Source organism: Limanda limanda, chromosome 4 (genome assembly GCF_963576545.1).
Source record: "Limanda limanda chromosome 4, fLimLim1.1, whole genome shotgun sequence".
In the NCBI taxonomy this organism is placed as follows: domain Eukaryota; kingdom Metazoa; phylum Chordata; class Actinopteri; order Pleuronectiformes; family Pleuronectidae; genus Limanda; species Limanda limanda.
Genome location: NC_083639.1, coordinates 29,378,538 through 29,394,832, shown reverse-complemented (window position 1 = coordinate 29,394,832; position 16,295 = coordinate 29,378,538). Strand labels below are relative to the sequence as shown.

Genomic DNA, 16,295 nt, shown 5'->3' with positions numbered 1-16,295 from the left:
ATATGTATGTATATTTAAAAATGTCCTGACTCTGTGGACTCTATATAAGCACTGGCCCAGCAAGAGTCAACACGGTTTGAAACACACGGTGGCGTAATGTAGAATTGTTATGAATTTGTTGAAAGCTGTGATATTAAAACCAGCATTAGTGTGTTTCATCTAGGGGTGCAACGATTAGTCTACGTCGTCGACAAAAATCGATGACAGGAATAGTCGCCGACGAATTTACTCGTCGATGATTCGTTGGTTACGTCATAACACGTGTTTTTCGTGCCGTGCAGTTGAACTAAAAGTCGTTTTACCGGAGGTGCTGATGAAAGCAGCTGAGGAGTGAGCCATCTCGCTTCCTTCCTATCTCTGAAAGTCGCGCATGTGCAATACGTCAAAACACGGACCAATGGCGTCCTCCGCTGCAGCAGCATCGCGTATAAGAAAGTAAAAAGTTCGGGAGAACTTCACCCGTAACAGCCCGAAAAGAACTACCTGCAGTATGTGTACAGCGGACCTTCTCTCCATGGAAGCAGGACACGCCCATGTGAGGAGGAGGAGTCACGTGTGACTTCGTAACGGAGACGATGCGGACTCGCCTCTGTCAGATGTTATATATAAACGTTTATACCTGCGCACAGGATTCTAGCATCCATTACAAAAATATGGTTTAAACTTTTTATTAACGAGTTTAAAAGCGTTATGTTATCCTATTGCCTGACAAATGTCTTTTTTTAATCACAATTATTTAGTCAGAAGAAGACTGTAGTTTCGTTTGTTGATGTTTTTATTGCTGTTACTTTCCCTGTCATTTTTGTTAACAGGAAAAATGGATACTTGATTTTTAATTAATTTGTTTTATTAGCACTTTGCCTGTCCTTGGTTTTAAATGGACAAAAACTTGATTTGTCTTTGCTTTTGTGTCAACAGTACCCTTATATGAAACAAAGTTTATTAAAAGACATTTTTTTTTAATGAAGAATCAATATTTATTGCCTTTATTTTCAGTCATCACATGCCTTGAACAACCTCAAGCTAAATTTAAAAGCTGCTTGCTAAATAAGAGCAATTGAGAATTTGTGTCATTCATAATCCGATTAGTCGATTAATCGTTTCAATAATCGGTGACTAATCGACTATCAGAATAGTCGTTAGTTGCAGCCCTAGTTTCATCACTGTACTTCGTCTTGTTATTGAGTTTGCAGCATTAAATCCACACGATGTCTTTAAACCAGCAGCTTCTTGCTCCTTTGTCTTGTTCTTCACGACGTGATGTCACCAGGTCCGATTGTGAGAAAGAGAGCATCAAATATTCATGCCAGATGTAACGATCTTAACCAGCGCTCTGTGAATCCTCCAGGGATCGGTTGGGTTTCCAGCGAGTGCTCCGCCGCCGCCGCTGCAGGCTGCTCGTGCTGCTAATTACTCATCAGGATTCCTCCTCTCTCTCTCTCTCTCTCTCTCTCTCTCTCTCTCTCTCTCTCTCTCTCTCTCTCTCTCTCTCTCTCTCTCTCTCTCTCTCTCTCTCTCTCTCTCTCTCTCTCTCTCTCTCTCTCTCTCTCTCTCTCTCTCTCTCTCTCTCTCTCTCTCTCTCTCTCTCTCTCTCTCTCTCTCTCTCTCTCTCTCTCTCTCTCTCTCTCTCTCTCTCTCTCTCTCTCTCTCTCTCTCTCTCTCTCTCTCTCTCTCTCTCTCTCTCTCTCTCTCTCTCTCTCTCTCTCTCTCTCTCTCTCTCTCTCTCTCTCTCTCTCTCTCTCTCTCTCTCTCTCTCTCTCTCTCTCTCTCTCTCTCTCTCTCAGAGATCCTGGCGCAGCGCCCGTGGAGAAGAAGAAGAAGGGGAAGAGGAGAAACCAGGAAGCGGCTGTCCACGAGGGGGCGGAGAGTGACGACACTACCTCAACGTCAGCCCTCAACATGGGGGGAGAGGACAGCCAAGACCCCCTGGATATCGCGGTGAGGGGATAGAGGGAATGACTTGGTGTAACCTTGTGTTATGCTGTAGACGTGCGTGTTTAAAGATGATGAGCACTGCCAAATTCATTTAAAGCTGTGGGCAGGGTCACATCTAAAACGTTTTGAATTACATTATAAATTAAACATTCAACCGGAATTACTGAAAACTTATTTAACCAAGATTCAGTTTGATCCTGTGGTGCGAGGAGCCGTTCACACCTGATCTGTTTATGTAGCTACAGGTTTTTAAATAGTAGGTCAGATAAAATGTTCAACACTACAAGCTCCACCCAAAGGTTTCAGTACTTTTGTAAAGAATTAACCTCAAGCAGAGACTTTTTGTGGGTAAAATATTTAACTTAAACTTAATTCCGACCCAGGTCCCTGCAGTGGAAACACAAGGAGTTCATGCAGAGGTTCATGTTCCGGGTGCAGCAAACATTAAGAAAATTACACTAAACTTTAACCATTATGTTCCTGAATGTTGTTGTTATTATTATCGTGACGTTAAATTTCCTTTTTTGTTTCTTGCTCATCCTCATTCATTCAATTCCTTTTGCCTTCTTTCCTTCTCTCCTACCTTCACGTCACATTATTGCACTTTCTCTTTAATATCTCAACCTTTCCTCCTACGTCTCATTTGCTCCTTCCTCCTCTCACTTCCTCCTCTCACTTCCCCCTCACTTCATCCCAATATCTCATTCTGCCTTCTCCTCTATTCCTCTGTTGCTGGATTGTCTTCCTAACTCTCCTTTTATCCCTCCTCCTTCACTCTGACGCCTCAATTCCTTTTCCTCTAATCTCACTTTGTCTCTCGATGACGTGTATCTTCCGTCTAATCTTGTAGAAGCGGCGTTCAGGGCGACAAGTCAAGAGGAGGAAGTACAACGAGGACTTGGACTTCAAGGTGGTGGATGACGACGGAGAGACGATCGCGGTCCTCGGAGCCGGTCGCATCTCGGCGCTCAACGCCACCGCTCTGGCGTGGCAGGCTGAGGTAGGATGCATTATATATCATTTTATACAATAATATTGTCTTTTGCACACTCTGTCTACATATTCTTAGACTCATAGTATATTATATTACCTATTGTATAGTCAAATACTTATATTCATATTCATACTTCTACTATATATCATATCATACTCTCTGTATATTCTTGTTTACGTAAGTCTATATACACATATTTATACATGTGTACATGTTATAATTACTATTATTATACCGCCATTACTATTATATATACTGTTGCTGCCATTATTACCATATACTGCTTTTATATTGGTATAGTTACTATCATATATAAATATATATTATGTTATATTATATACTATATATACTGTACTATTCTTATATACTGTCTAACTATACCATTACCATCATATCATCAGTACTTTTACCATCATCTTGCCACTGCACCTTATCTACCTATTTATCTTGTGTTTCTGTTTTTATTCTTTCTACCTCAATATTTTTAATTTTATTGTATTTTATTGTATTCAAATATACCGGCTGCTATGACAACTTAATTTCCCTTCGGGGATGAATAAAGTACTCTATCTATCTATCTATCTATCTATCTATCTATCTATCTATCTATCTATCTATCTATCTATCTATCTATCTATCTATCTATCTATCTATCTATCTATCTATCTATCTATCTATCTATCTATCTATCTATCTATCTATCTATCTATCTATCTATCTATCTATCTATCTATCTATCTATCTATCTATCTATCTATCTATCTATCTATCTATCTATCTATCTATCTATCTATCTATCTATCTCTCTCTCTCTCTCTCTCTCTCTCTCTCTCTCTCTCTCTCTCTCTCTCTCTCTCTCTCTCTCTCTCTCTCTCTCTCTCTCTCTCTCTCTCTCTCTCTCTCTCTCTCTCTCTCTCTCTCTCTCTCTCTCTCTCTCTCTCTATCTATCTATCTATCTATCTATCTATCTATCTATCTATCTATCTATCTATCTATCTATCTATCTATCTATCTATCTATCTATCTATCTATCTATCTATCTATCTATCTATCTATCTATCTATCTATCTATCTATCTATCTATCTATCTATCTATCTATCTATCTATCTATCTATCTATCTATCTATCTATCTATCTATCTATCTATCTATCTATCTATCTATCTATCTATCTATCTATCTATCTATCTATCTATCTATCTATCTATCTATCTATCTATCTATCTATCTATCTATCTATCTATCTATCTATCTATCTATCTATCTATCTATCTATCTATCTATCTATCTATCTATCTATCTATCTATCTATCTATCTATCTATCTATCTATCTATCTATCTATCTATCTATCTATCTATCTATCTATCTATCTATCTATCTATCTAACTAACTAACTAACTAACTAACTAACTAACTAACTAACTAACTAACTAACTAACTAACTAACTAACTAACTAACTAACTAACTAACTAACTAACTAACTAACTAACTAACTAACTAACTAACTAACTAACTAACTAACTAACTAACTAGATTTGAATAATATCCAAGTCTTGTATAGTGTGTTGCCCACTGAAATACATCTGGGAGACAAGGATGCATGTGGTGTCTTGCTGTTAAATCTACACTAACACTTGAACTGGCACGTCTGAAAGTGAATTGATTCTGTATCGTGTTCTAGAGAATCGTTGTTTTGTGTAGATGTTGTCGACGTCTGAAGCGACAAACCTGAAGCATTTCACTGCAACAGCTTGCAAGTTCAGTTTTGTCCACATAGCTTTAGAGATGTGAAGACAATCTATTTTCTAAACTCTTAAATAACACTAAAGTCCTGTGACACTTTGGTTAGTGTGTACTTTACAATTTCATGATTTAAATAAAAGAAACATGGTTTATTTTAAATGTATTAACGATAAGAAATCCACAGACTGAACCTGCAGCAGTGGTGTTGGATTTCTATATTCTAGTATTGCGTCACATGATTGTTGACGTTTGTATCGAGGTGAAATAACTTTAACAGCCCTAATGTACAATGTATTGTGTTGTACTCAGAGTTTGTAATAGTCTGTAATATTCATAGATACAAACTGTCACCAACAGCCAGAGACATGTGATGATTATCGAGAAGATGTTGTGTAACGCACCTTTTTGAAGTCTTTGTTCTGTTACTGATGAATGTGCAGAAACTCTGTGACCTGACCTTCATCTGTGCGGGCTGTCGCTCACGTTTCCCGTGTTTCTCTCCCTCAGGAACCACCTGAGGACGAGGCCAACATCATCGAGAAGATTCTCTCCGTCAGAACGCCGAAGAAAGAGGTGAAGTCAAAAGAAAAAAGAGCGCGTGCAAACAAACGCTGTTTAATAATTAAGGGGCCGTGTCCTTCGAAGGACTCTTCTCTCTGCCAAGGCATCTAGGAAGGAGACGTTTTAGTAATTTCTTATTTGCCGCTGTAGTAGCTGGTTAGCTTCATCACCAGCATGTGATGGTGTCTGGGATGGGTTAGTCTGGTGAGGATCCACCGATGAGAAGCCGATCTTATTGGGTCGCGGGTGGAAGCTTCAGACGCAGACCTTTAAATTGGGACACAGCTTAAAAACACACAATCTTATGGGATATTCCTTTTATTAATAATGAATAGATGATATGTTTTTATTTCTGCCTCATTCTAATATCTACTGTCCTGCTGCTCCTTGTGCATGAATCCCCCCCCCCTTCACTTCATCTCTTCGTCCTTAGACCCCCTCCTCAGAGGACCAAGTGGAGGAGACCGAGGAGTTTTACGTCAAGTACAGAAATTTGTGAGTTTCAGTTTTTACATTTACGTATTTGTTTTTCTGCAGTGTGCTGGTTATTTTGGCGTCTCTGCATCTATGGGATTCACTGGATTGTAATACGCAGGAGATTTGCAGATATTTTGTCGCATCCCTATCAACTGATAATCAACCTTTCCCCTCATGGATTTAAGCAACTTGTGTAAAATACATGTGATGGAAGCGTGTTTGTGTTCATGCACCTTTTATGAAGGGAGCTTATTTTATGCTTGGTACAGAAAGAACTGTTATAGATATGATCCCAGTCTCTTCCACACATGGAGGCTTACAGCTTATCAATGAAACACTGGTATCAGGTCGGTACTCGTTATTAACCGATGCTCAGGTGATGCTATCGGTGAATCCGAAGCACAGAGCCTTGGACTTGGGAGTTCACCTTGAGGACATGTAGACTCCACTAAGGATGAGACCTGAGGGACTGCGTCTTCAGTCTAATCCCCTGACGAGTCTATGCATACTCACCTGATCACCTCGTCCCTGGTGAACCAAGAAGAAAGAAGTTCCTTCACAGACGTGTGCAGCCTCCGAGGTGTTAAATGTCACGACTGATGCAAACCTATCAGCCGTCCCTTGTATTTGTCAGAGCTGTTTAATGAATCGCTTTCACGACGTAGACTTTTCCCAGGAAAGTCGACTTTGCAAACACGCACAGTTTTTCACTTTCTTTTCTCCAGAGCCGGTTAAGTGCTCGCGGCCCTTGAGGGAGACCGGAGAGTTCTTCGCCGTCTTACCGAGACTCGGCTCGGCTCGGCACGTCGGTCCGAGGGTTCTCTGGAGAGCTTCCTGTTAGTCCTGCTTCCTGTGTCTTTAACACAGGTCTCCCACAGACAGACAGTCGTCCTTATGATCGTGATTTACTCTCATGGGTGATGAATAAAACATGGCAGACTTGCCTGCAGTTAATTCAGTCGGACTGGACGTGAATGCTTCGCTTTATTTAGACTAATGTATTCACAAATGAAAGAGTTAGAGAAAAGTGTAGTATTTGTAGTGTGAAAATCATTATTGTACATAATTCATTAGCAGACGTATAAGTAGCTGCAGTTGAGTCCGTGCATGGTGCAGTACGACACCGAGCGCTGCAGTGACATTCACATCCGTCCATATATAGATTCAGGTTTATGGATTAATCTGTGCTTGTCAAACGGTAGCCATAGTAACAACATTCGTAGCACTTTCTTTCCCGGAGGGTAACGATTAGAGAACAATGTGTCAGTGAGTGAATCACCGAGGGGGACGAGGGACATCCTGTAAGACTCAGTGGTTTTATATGGAGATGAATATCGTTGCCAGAAGAGTCTTTAGGATTCGGTGAAGTGTGAACATCGTGGCTCCTGCTCGTTTTACCAGCTCTGTTCATAGACACCAAACCTGTTGTTGACCTCTTGTATCAGAAGAAACACAAAAAAAGGCTCGTGCTCATCCCTTTGTTTCACAGACTTTCTCCCACGTGCACACACAGCTTTATAATAAGTTGATTGTGCTGAGAGGGAAGTTGTATGATTCCTAGATATTTCTTTATTTTATACGTAGGACATAAAGTTCAAAACAACAAAAGGAAAGTGACCATATTTGACATTTGTTTGGATACTGAAATGGTGACGTAAACCTTGTGTGCCCATGAAACTGTGGTGATTGTATTTATCTTTATTTATTTATGCTTGATTTGTTATGTTTAATATATATTTGTTAGTTCCTACCTACACTGTAAATGGGCCAAATATATATTTGTTAGTTCCTACCTACACTGTAAATGGGCCACGCTGGAGGAGCTGGAGAAAGATCCTCGAATCCACCAGAAGATAAAACGCTTCAGGACCAAACAGGCGCAGATGAAACATCTGTTCACCGAGGTAACGCTCACCTTCATCATCAGCTCCTCTTCAGTCTGGAGAGATGAACTCATTTCATATTTCATCATCTTACTCATGCTTCACCCAAACCATTCTGTGGGACTTGAGTTGGAAATTAGGTGAAACTAAATGTGCCTTGACTTCTGTGATTAATAAACCTAATGGTGCTGTTGGTGGTTTTTCCCTTTGTCTTGTTGAGGGTTGAGGAAACAGGATGTAGCAGCTTGTCAATGAGACAAATTGTGATTTGTGAGCTACGCAAATAAAAATATGATTGATTGATTTCAAGTGATTTTGTATCGATCCCAGAAACATGAGCTGCCTGCGTTTCTACAGAAGAAATAGCAGATAGAATTATAATGAGGATAAAGATTGAAACTATTTCTTCACTTGTTTTTATTTTTTTTGAAGTTCTGTTTTAATGTTGTTTCTATCTTTTATGCTTTTATATTTTTATCGTGTATTATTTTAATGTAAGGTGACCTTGGGTGTTCTGAAAGGCGCCTCCAAATAAAATGTATTATTATTATTATTATTATTTCATAACAAATAGGAGCAGGCACAATAATAGAGATAAAACGGTAAAATACAGAATTCATATAATCAAATAATAAATGGACTATGACAACAAATGACGTCACCACCACGTTTCCACTGATATTAATACTTTTTCATGATAAATTTACAGCTTTTGGTTTAAATACTTTATGAGATTGTTGCTTTATCACAATGATTCCTGACCCCATTAACAGTAAAAAACAAACAATAATTACTTTCTGTCTCTTTCTCTTTTTCAGCCTGATGAAGACATATTTAACCCGGACTATATCGAGGTAGACAGAGTCCTGGAGGTGGCTGTTACCACGGATACTGAGACTGGAGAGGTGGGTTATGCACAGACACACACACACACACACACACACAGATACAGACAAACACACACACACACACACACAGACACACACACAGTCTTCATCTGCGATTAAATTAAATTTAATAAAATTAAAGTTTTCACTGAAAGTCCTTATTAATGTGATGGTACAGACCGGTTTAGAGTTTAGTTCTGTATCAGAAATAAACTCCGTCCAGACTAACAGACCTGAAAACACATGTCACATGACCGTTCATGTCACATGACCATGTGGCGTAAACAGGAAGTAGATTGTTTACTTTGCAGTTAGTTGCTTAATCACTGGAAACTCTACAGACAAGGAAAGGCAGTGGTGAAATGTAAGAGCAGTTGGAACGTTACTGACAGTGAGTATAAGGAGAACTTTGAATTCACAGCTGGGAGTTGAGTCATGTGACTGAGAAGAACCAATCAGGAAGTAATAGTGGGCAGTCGCGTCATATTTTCCAAAGTGTTTCCTCCGTTTGTCCAAACGCAAACTAAAATATGGGCAGATTAACCCTAACCCTAAAACACAGCAACAGTGATGCATGTTTTAAACGTACGAGTGTTGACACCGCCACGCTCTGACGCCGTGTTTCTCTGTGTGATGTCACAGGAAGTGACTCATTACCTGGTGAAATGGTGCAGCCTCTCGTACGAGGAGGCGACCTGGGAGCTGCAGGAGGACTTGGATCCAGAGAAGATCAAAGAGTTTGAGCACATCCAGAAAATGCCGGCAGACCTCCGACACATGGTGAGTAGAAAGACGACAGAAGATGGATAAATATTATTTATTTTGTCTACAAAGGGACGATTGGCTTGGAAACAGCTGTGAAGCATCACATCTCCAGACCTGTTTGAATATTTGAGAAGATACGGTGAATTCAGACATCTTGAATTTGTCTGTATCGGGTCAATAATGGAAGAAAACCTTTTAAAATTGTGTTAATTTATATTTGGTAAGTCAGAGAAAATCAGAAACTGCGATCTCCACTTCCCCTCAAATTTTACCCCCTGGGCGTTGTTTTCTGTTTCCAGTGTTAATGAGTTCAAACACAAATCAGTGAGATTCACTTTCTTTTCAAGCCGGACTTCTGCACCGTCGCCTCCTGCGTTTGTTTTTAGAAGCGAGGTTTTGAAAAAACCCTCGTCGTCAGATTCATGGAAAACATCTGCTGCTCTCTGACCCTCAGTCGTCTGCACATCTGGGCTTCACGGCTCAGTGTGGGCGTCGCTTTGAAGCCCGGGCAACAAAGAACAGGAGATGTTAATACGAGCAGGACGGAGACGTTAGGTCTGTGAGAGTCGTGTGTTGAATCCAACTCTTCTAGCTTGAGAGATGCTGGAGGGAAACCCAAGCAGCAGCAGATTGTCAGACTCGTTGGATGAAATCTCCATTGTGTGAATGATCCCGTTGAGATAAAGAAACGTTGTCACATCCAGTCTCACCTGGGATAGTCTCCATCTTCCTTCACGACCATGAACAGATATTAGATGGATGGTACTGAAACCCTAAATGTGAAGTCACGTCACGGTGAGTCGATGGAATAACAACGAACTAACCACTTTGATCTGTTCCTGTCACAGGAACGACCGACTTCAGAGAAGTGGCAGAAGCTGGACAGGTCGAGAGATTACAAGAATGGAAACCAGCTCAGAGAATATCAGCTGGAGGGAATGAACTGGTTACTGTTCAACTGGTTCAACAGGTGAGTGCACAAACCTCTGAGCTGCGTCCTTCCATCTTCCACTCGTACAGTGTTCTTCCATCCTGAGGCCCCTCCTCTCGCCGTCTCACACTTCCTCCGTTTGTCCCGACTTAGAAAAAACTGTATCCTGGCCGATGAGATGGGTTTGGGGAAGACCATCCAGTCCATCACCTTCCTGTACGAGATCTGCAACATGGGGATCCGCGGGCCCTTCCTCATCATCGCACCGCTGTCCACCATCACCAACTGGGAGCGGGAGTTCCGCACGTGGACGGACATGAACGTCATCGTGTACCACGGCTCGCAGATCAGCCGGCAGATGATCATGCAGTACGAGATGTTTTACAGAGACCCGCAGGTTTGTGTGTGTTTGTATCAGTGTGTGTGTGAGTGTGTGTCTGTCTTTTCTTTCACTTCTATCCAATCCGATGAAGGACTAAAAGTGAGCATCCACCCAAGTGTTGACATTTAGCTGTTACTTGGATTCTTAAGAGGAGTTTCTCTGGTATCTGGTTAATCTGCCGTGAATCAGTATCTGCAATTTTTTGAGTTTCTTAGAAAATTAGATATCTTTTTTCTCATTTTCTTATTTAATCTTTAGCCGACAGACAATGTCCTTAATAATTGTGTTTAATTAATGACCTCCACCAGAAAGGTGATGTTTTCTTTGCAGTTTGAATGAATGCAAGATTACGTAAAAACTACCGAACAGATTTTCTTGAAAGTCGGTGGAAGCGTCAGTCATCGGCCGAGAAGAAACTATTTACGTGTTGTCGAGGAATTTTACCAATAGTCAAGCACAAGTCAGCAACTGTTCTTTCTGGAGTTTTAATTCTACATCAACAGATGGGCATCAACGTACAAGACCATGGCAAGGATTTCATACACTGAGCAATGACATACAGGAGACACAGCAGTTTTAAACCTTCACAAGCTCCTCCTGTGAGAGGAACACATGTTATCAATTAACCTCTTTGATCTTGAGAAATAGGTGATCAGTATCCTGTCTTCTCCTCGGTCTCAGGCTCCTTGAGTGAACATCTGTTTACAAGCATCTCTTATCAACATTTTACAACCCCCTCACATCCCCTTTCCTGTGACCTCTTTGTTAGGTGACCCTGTAAGTGAGGAAGTCATATAACATCAGTTACTTTGAGAAACACCCTGATAACTAAGAGAATCCATTTGCTCATCTTTCTCTACATCAAAGTAGTTCCTTCCATCAATCAATGCCCAAATGTTAAAATTCCCACCACAGTGTGGAGCAGATTTAATTTTTGTAACTTTTCTTTAACGCTTTATATATTTCTCAAGAAATACTGGGAAGATCCCAATGAAAAAAATTAGACATATTTAAACGAGTTTCCACCAAAAGATTCAACAGCTTCTTGTGCATGAAATAATCTTTTAACACTGTGATATAAATACTCAATGTCGTAACTGTTTTCTTATTGCTGCATCTCCAGTCTCAGATTAATACAGAATATTCTCATTACAACGTCATATGCAGCTAATATATACAATCAGAATCAGAATTATTTTTTTTTTGCCACGTATATTTGCATATATTGGAAATTGCCATGGTGTGGTTGGTGCACTGTAAATACAAACAAAACAACAATATGTACAGTAAGAATGAGTCTAAATTTGTCTTTATGTCTAATTTTGGTCGCCCGTGATAAACGCCTCATACGATCATTTTAACGTGGTCACCCCCCCCCCTTCCCTCTTGTCCACAGGGTAACAGTATCCCTGGCGTGCTGAAGTTCCAGGGCCTGATCACGACCTTTGAGATGATCATGGCCGACTGTCCGGAGCTGAGGAAGCTGCACTGGCGCTGTGTGGTGATCGACGAGGCCCATCGGCTGAAGAACAGGAACTGCAAGCTGCTGGAGGGACTGAAGCTCATGAACCTGGTGAGTCTGGAGCTGAGGGATCAGATCTGCTCGGTTTCCCTCCGTCACATGACGCTGAAAGATAAGAGTGCATCGTTTTAATGGTGAAGGTGAACACTGGGTTGTCGTCAACCTGCTTTTGAGTCTACATTGAAAAACCAGGATGGAAAAAAGAGAGGATCTCCAACCTTTGCAAAAACTATTTTTGTTTGTTTGTCAGTGGTAAAGGTTGTGTTTCAATTAAAATAACTGAAATGTGAAATGGAAACAGGGAATAGATGAATAAGAAATACATGTGAAGCATATGACTCGCTGCAGGCAACAACATCAGATCTGTGGAGAGCCATTAGAAGACTTTGAAATAGGAAACAAACCCAAATTCCACATTTCCACCTCATTTTCCCTGTTTTTCACAGTTTGAAGTTTGATTGAAGCTGTAATCTAGTGTAGGGAAATACTTTAATTGATATTTTCTTTTGACCGATTGATTCAACATTTGGAGGAATGTGTAATGTTTTTCTAAAGAGATGCTCCTGTTGATGTTTCCTCCAGGAACACAAGGTTCTGCTGACAGGAACTCCTCTGCAGAACTCTGTGGAGGAGCTGTTCAGCCTGTTGAACTTCTTGGAGCCGCTGCAGTTTCCCTCAGAAAGCAGCTTCATGGACGAGTTTGGAGATCTCAAAACAGAAGAACAGGTTCGTCCAGAAAACTCTTCTCGCGTGACAGCACTGTGGAAATTCACTGAAAATGATCAGAAGAATCTCAAACCTTTGCTTAAATTTACAAGAATAGATAATGTGCCATTTGTGTTCATGTCTCATCCCTCGCTTGTTTTCCCCGACAGGTGAAGAAGCTTCAGGCCATTTTGAAGCCGATGATGTTACGAAGACTTAAAGACGATGTGGAGAAAAACCTGGCGCCCAAAGAAGAGACAATCATCGAGGTAAAGATTTACTAAAACCAAACTGCTCCACAAATCAAGCGATTTTCAGCCGCCTCATATTTCTACTGTTTCTGTCTTTAAAATAACATTAAACCACAAATTATTCAGCCACAAAATCACGACTAAAGCCTCATCAATGAGTCCAGAAACGAGACTTGTTTTTATCAGAATTATTGGCCTTTAGTATTTTTTATTCTCTTTAATACAACTTAATTCTAAATAAAATTCAAATTGAATTGTAAGTTATTTAAAATGGTTTTAAAAGGAGTTTATTTGAGGGAAAACAGCCAATTTTCAGATCTGCTTCATTCAGCTCACGTCCGTCATGTGTCCTTCATGTGTCCTTCATGTGTCCTTCATGTGTCCTTCATGTGTCCTTCATGTGTCCTTCATGGGTCCTTGTTATTTCCTCTGATGGTTCAAACACATGCAACGTGAATTAGAAACAGAGAAGTCGCCTGAAGGTGTGAATCTGAATCTGTTTGCTTGTGTGTAATGTGTATGAGCTCGCTCCAGGTCACTGAGCAGGAGGAGATTAATGATCCGATGGTTTTATTGTTTGTCTGCCATGGAAACTTAAACACAACTTATGATTTATTGTGCAGCCGAAGTTATAATGTCTGACTCTTGTGTTTGTGTTGTCGTAGGTGGAGTTGACCAACATGCAAAAGAAATACTACCGAGCGATCTTAGAGAAGAACTTCTCCTTCCTGTCCAAAGGAGCGAACCAGCACAATATGCCCAACCTCATCAACACCATGATGGAGCTCCGCAAGTGCTGCAACCACCCGTACCTGATCACAGGTCAGAACACACACACACAAACACACACCGACACACACAGTGCCTGAGTAAAAGAAAGGTGTTTCTTAAAATCTCCCTTTTCTTATCATGGTTTCTTCAGGGGCAGAGGAGAAGATTCTGGAGAGCTTCCGGAGGAGCCACAGTCCGGATGCGCTGGACTTCCAGCTGCAGGCGATGATCCAGGCAGCCGGGAAACTGGTTCTGATCGACAAGCTGCTGCCCAAGCTGCTGGCCGGGGGCCACAAGGTCCTGGTCTTCTCCCAGATGGTCCGCTGCCTGGACATCCTGGAGGACTACCTCATCCAGAGACGGTGAGGAGAGAGAGAGAGAGAGAGAGAGAGGATGAGCGGAAGGAAACGGGTGGAAGGGGCAAAATTTAGAATCGAGGTTTTGCGAGAGAAAGAATGTGATGCAACAGCTGACGGGAAGGAGAAATCAAATAGTGTGTGTGTGTTCCTGCAGCTACACGTACGAGCGCATCGACGGCCGCGTGCGAGGGAACCTGCGGCAGGCGGCCATCGACCGGTTCTGTAAGCCCGACTCGGATCGCTTCGTGTTCCTGCTGTGCACCAGGGCGGGGGGGCTGGGAATCAACCTGACGGCCGCCGACACCTGCATCATCTTCGACTCGGACTGGAACCCGCAGAACGACTTGCAGGTGAGCAGAGCAGAGCCCGGCCACGAGCCGCGGGGATGAGCTCATCACCTGTCACTTGAACGACTCTCTGCTGTCAGAGCGTGAGGAAACAGAGAACCTCTCTCTAATTCACACTCGTTCTCTTTTCACCGCGCTAAGCTGCTGCTTGTCTCAGGCTCTTTAATATGTGCTGGCATTTGTTTTCCTTCTGGGACTTCAGCGGATGATAAAATGCTTCACACAGCGACTCTGTCTTGAATAATGAAGTGAGAGCCCGGAGTCGCCTGACAGGGACAATGAGGCTCCTCCTCCAGTTGTGATGCAATGCATGTTGTCTTATTCTGTCCCCTAAACAGATTATATCTCCAGTGTCGAGACTGATTCGCTTTCAGGTGGTTTGTTGTTACATGTGCAGCGTGTTGAGTCTGATTGGTCAGTGATGAGTTCATCATGGAGACGCTCGCTGTTCAATCCTCACAAAGAAATTCACTTATTTGTCAAGAGAAAAGAAAATAATAGAAACGATAGAATCTGCGTGTACAATCTGGAATAACTACATGGTTGCAAACAGATTTAGTTAAATGCATTTATCTTTATCAAACTTAATATTGGTTTTGATGATCTTTGTAAAATGCACAGCTTTAAGTGTTGTCTCTAAATTAGGGCTGTCAAAGTTAACGCGTTAATCTATGAGATTATTGTGACCTAGATTAATGCGATAAAATATTTTAACGAAGTTAACGCAGCTTTGTTTACATCCGGTGTGCGGATGAAAATTCAGCTCCTCGAGCAAGCTGCCAGCGTCGCCCTTCAAACACAGCCCGTCAAATGATTAGTCCCGTCTGAATGAAAGCACAGCAAACTGCACAAGGACAGCAGGAAGAGTTGCTAGTTCAAGATGTTGCCACCCGGTGGAATTCTGCCTTGGAGGTTATCAAACGGATCCAGCGAAACAAGGGTCCGCTCGCTGCTACCCTGGCTCAGCGCTGGCTGAACTGTATTTCTTTTATTTTGCCGTGTTTGTCTTATTTTGAAGGCCCACAGCAGGAACTTCTGGGGATTAGTGTAGCAGCGCACCCTTTACTATCTCAGAAGCAGATTCCCCCGGTCTGAGTGAGTTGTGTCGCTCTGTCTGTTAGTGTTTTAGTTAGTTTCTAATGGTTATTTTAGTGCATGAAACTGGTTTAGTAATATGCAACTTTTCTTTTGTAGATAACTGTGACTGTGTCCCGTTATATGTTACAGAAAATAAAGTTAAACTGTTTCACTAAGCATGAGTCAAGTGAAGTGGATGAAGAACGCAGCAGTGCAAACAGAGACCGTCACACAGGCAACTCCACTCTTTCCGTCCTCTCATGTGCATTTTTTAAATCTTCCTCGAACCGTGTGTGTGTTTGTGCGCATGTTCGTGTGTGTAGTCCTACTCTGCGCTGCTGAAGCGCCGCGAAGCGCCAATAATATCACATACTTTAGCTGTTATCAGCCTGCAGTAAAAACCGCATTAAATCATTTTTTTCAAGCATATACTTACTTGTTGCTCCATTATTAACTGCAACAGCGTCCCAACGTTTGTATTTTTGCCTCATATGTGCTGAGGATCATACAGCTCACTTTACTTCTCCACTTCAATTATTAATTTAATGTCATCCATCTTCAAGAACTTCTCCGCTGTTCGCTCCGTTCAATGTCGGGTGTGGAGTGTAAATTACGTATTCTCCACTCAAGCCGATGTGGAGAATACGTATTCGTAATGGTGTCTCAAATACACCTTTTTTTTTACCTTTTACTAATCTGGAT

General features: G+C 41.5%; 1 protein-coding gene across 1 annotated transcript in view; it reads left to right on the top strand.

Annotated features, from left to right (window-relative positions):
* Window positions 1-16,295, top strand: part of chd6 (chromodomain helicase DNA binding protein 6) — an 84,582-nt gene that overhangs the window by 40,733 nt on the left and 27,554 nt on the right. Inside the window, exons 5-19 of the mRNA XM_061070027.1 lie at window positions 1,785-1,938; window positions 2,786-2,935; window positions 5,183-5,248; window positions 5,670-5,731; window positions 7,500-7,617; window positions 8,415-8,501; window positions 9,126-9,263; window positions 10,097-10,218; window positions 10,333-10,576; window positions 11,958-12,134; window positions 12,666-12,809; window positions 12,959-13,057; window positions 13,705-13,861; window positions 13,962-14,172; window positions 14,324-14,519. Of these exons, the coding sequence (XP_060926010.1) occupies window positions 1,785-1,938; window positions 2,786-2,935; window positions 5,183-5,248; window positions 5,670-5,731; window positions 7,500-7,617; window positions 8,415-8,501; window positions 9,126-9,263; window positions 10,097-10,218; window positions 10,333-10,576; window positions 11,958-12,134; window positions 12,666-12,809; window positions 12,959-13,057; window positions 13,705-13,861; window positions 13,962-14,172; window positions 14,324-14,519 (2,125 nt within the window). The remainder of the gene's footprint in view (window positions 1-1,784; window positions 1,939-2,785; window positions 2,936-5,182; window positions 5,249-5,669; window positions 5,732-7,499; window positions 7,618-8,414; window positions 8,502-9,125; window positions 9,264-10,096; window positions 10,219-10,332; window positions 10,577-11,957; window positions 12,135-12,665; window positions 12,810-12,958; window positions 13,058-13,704; window positions 13,862-13,961; window positions 14,173-14,323; window positions 14,520-16,295) is intronic.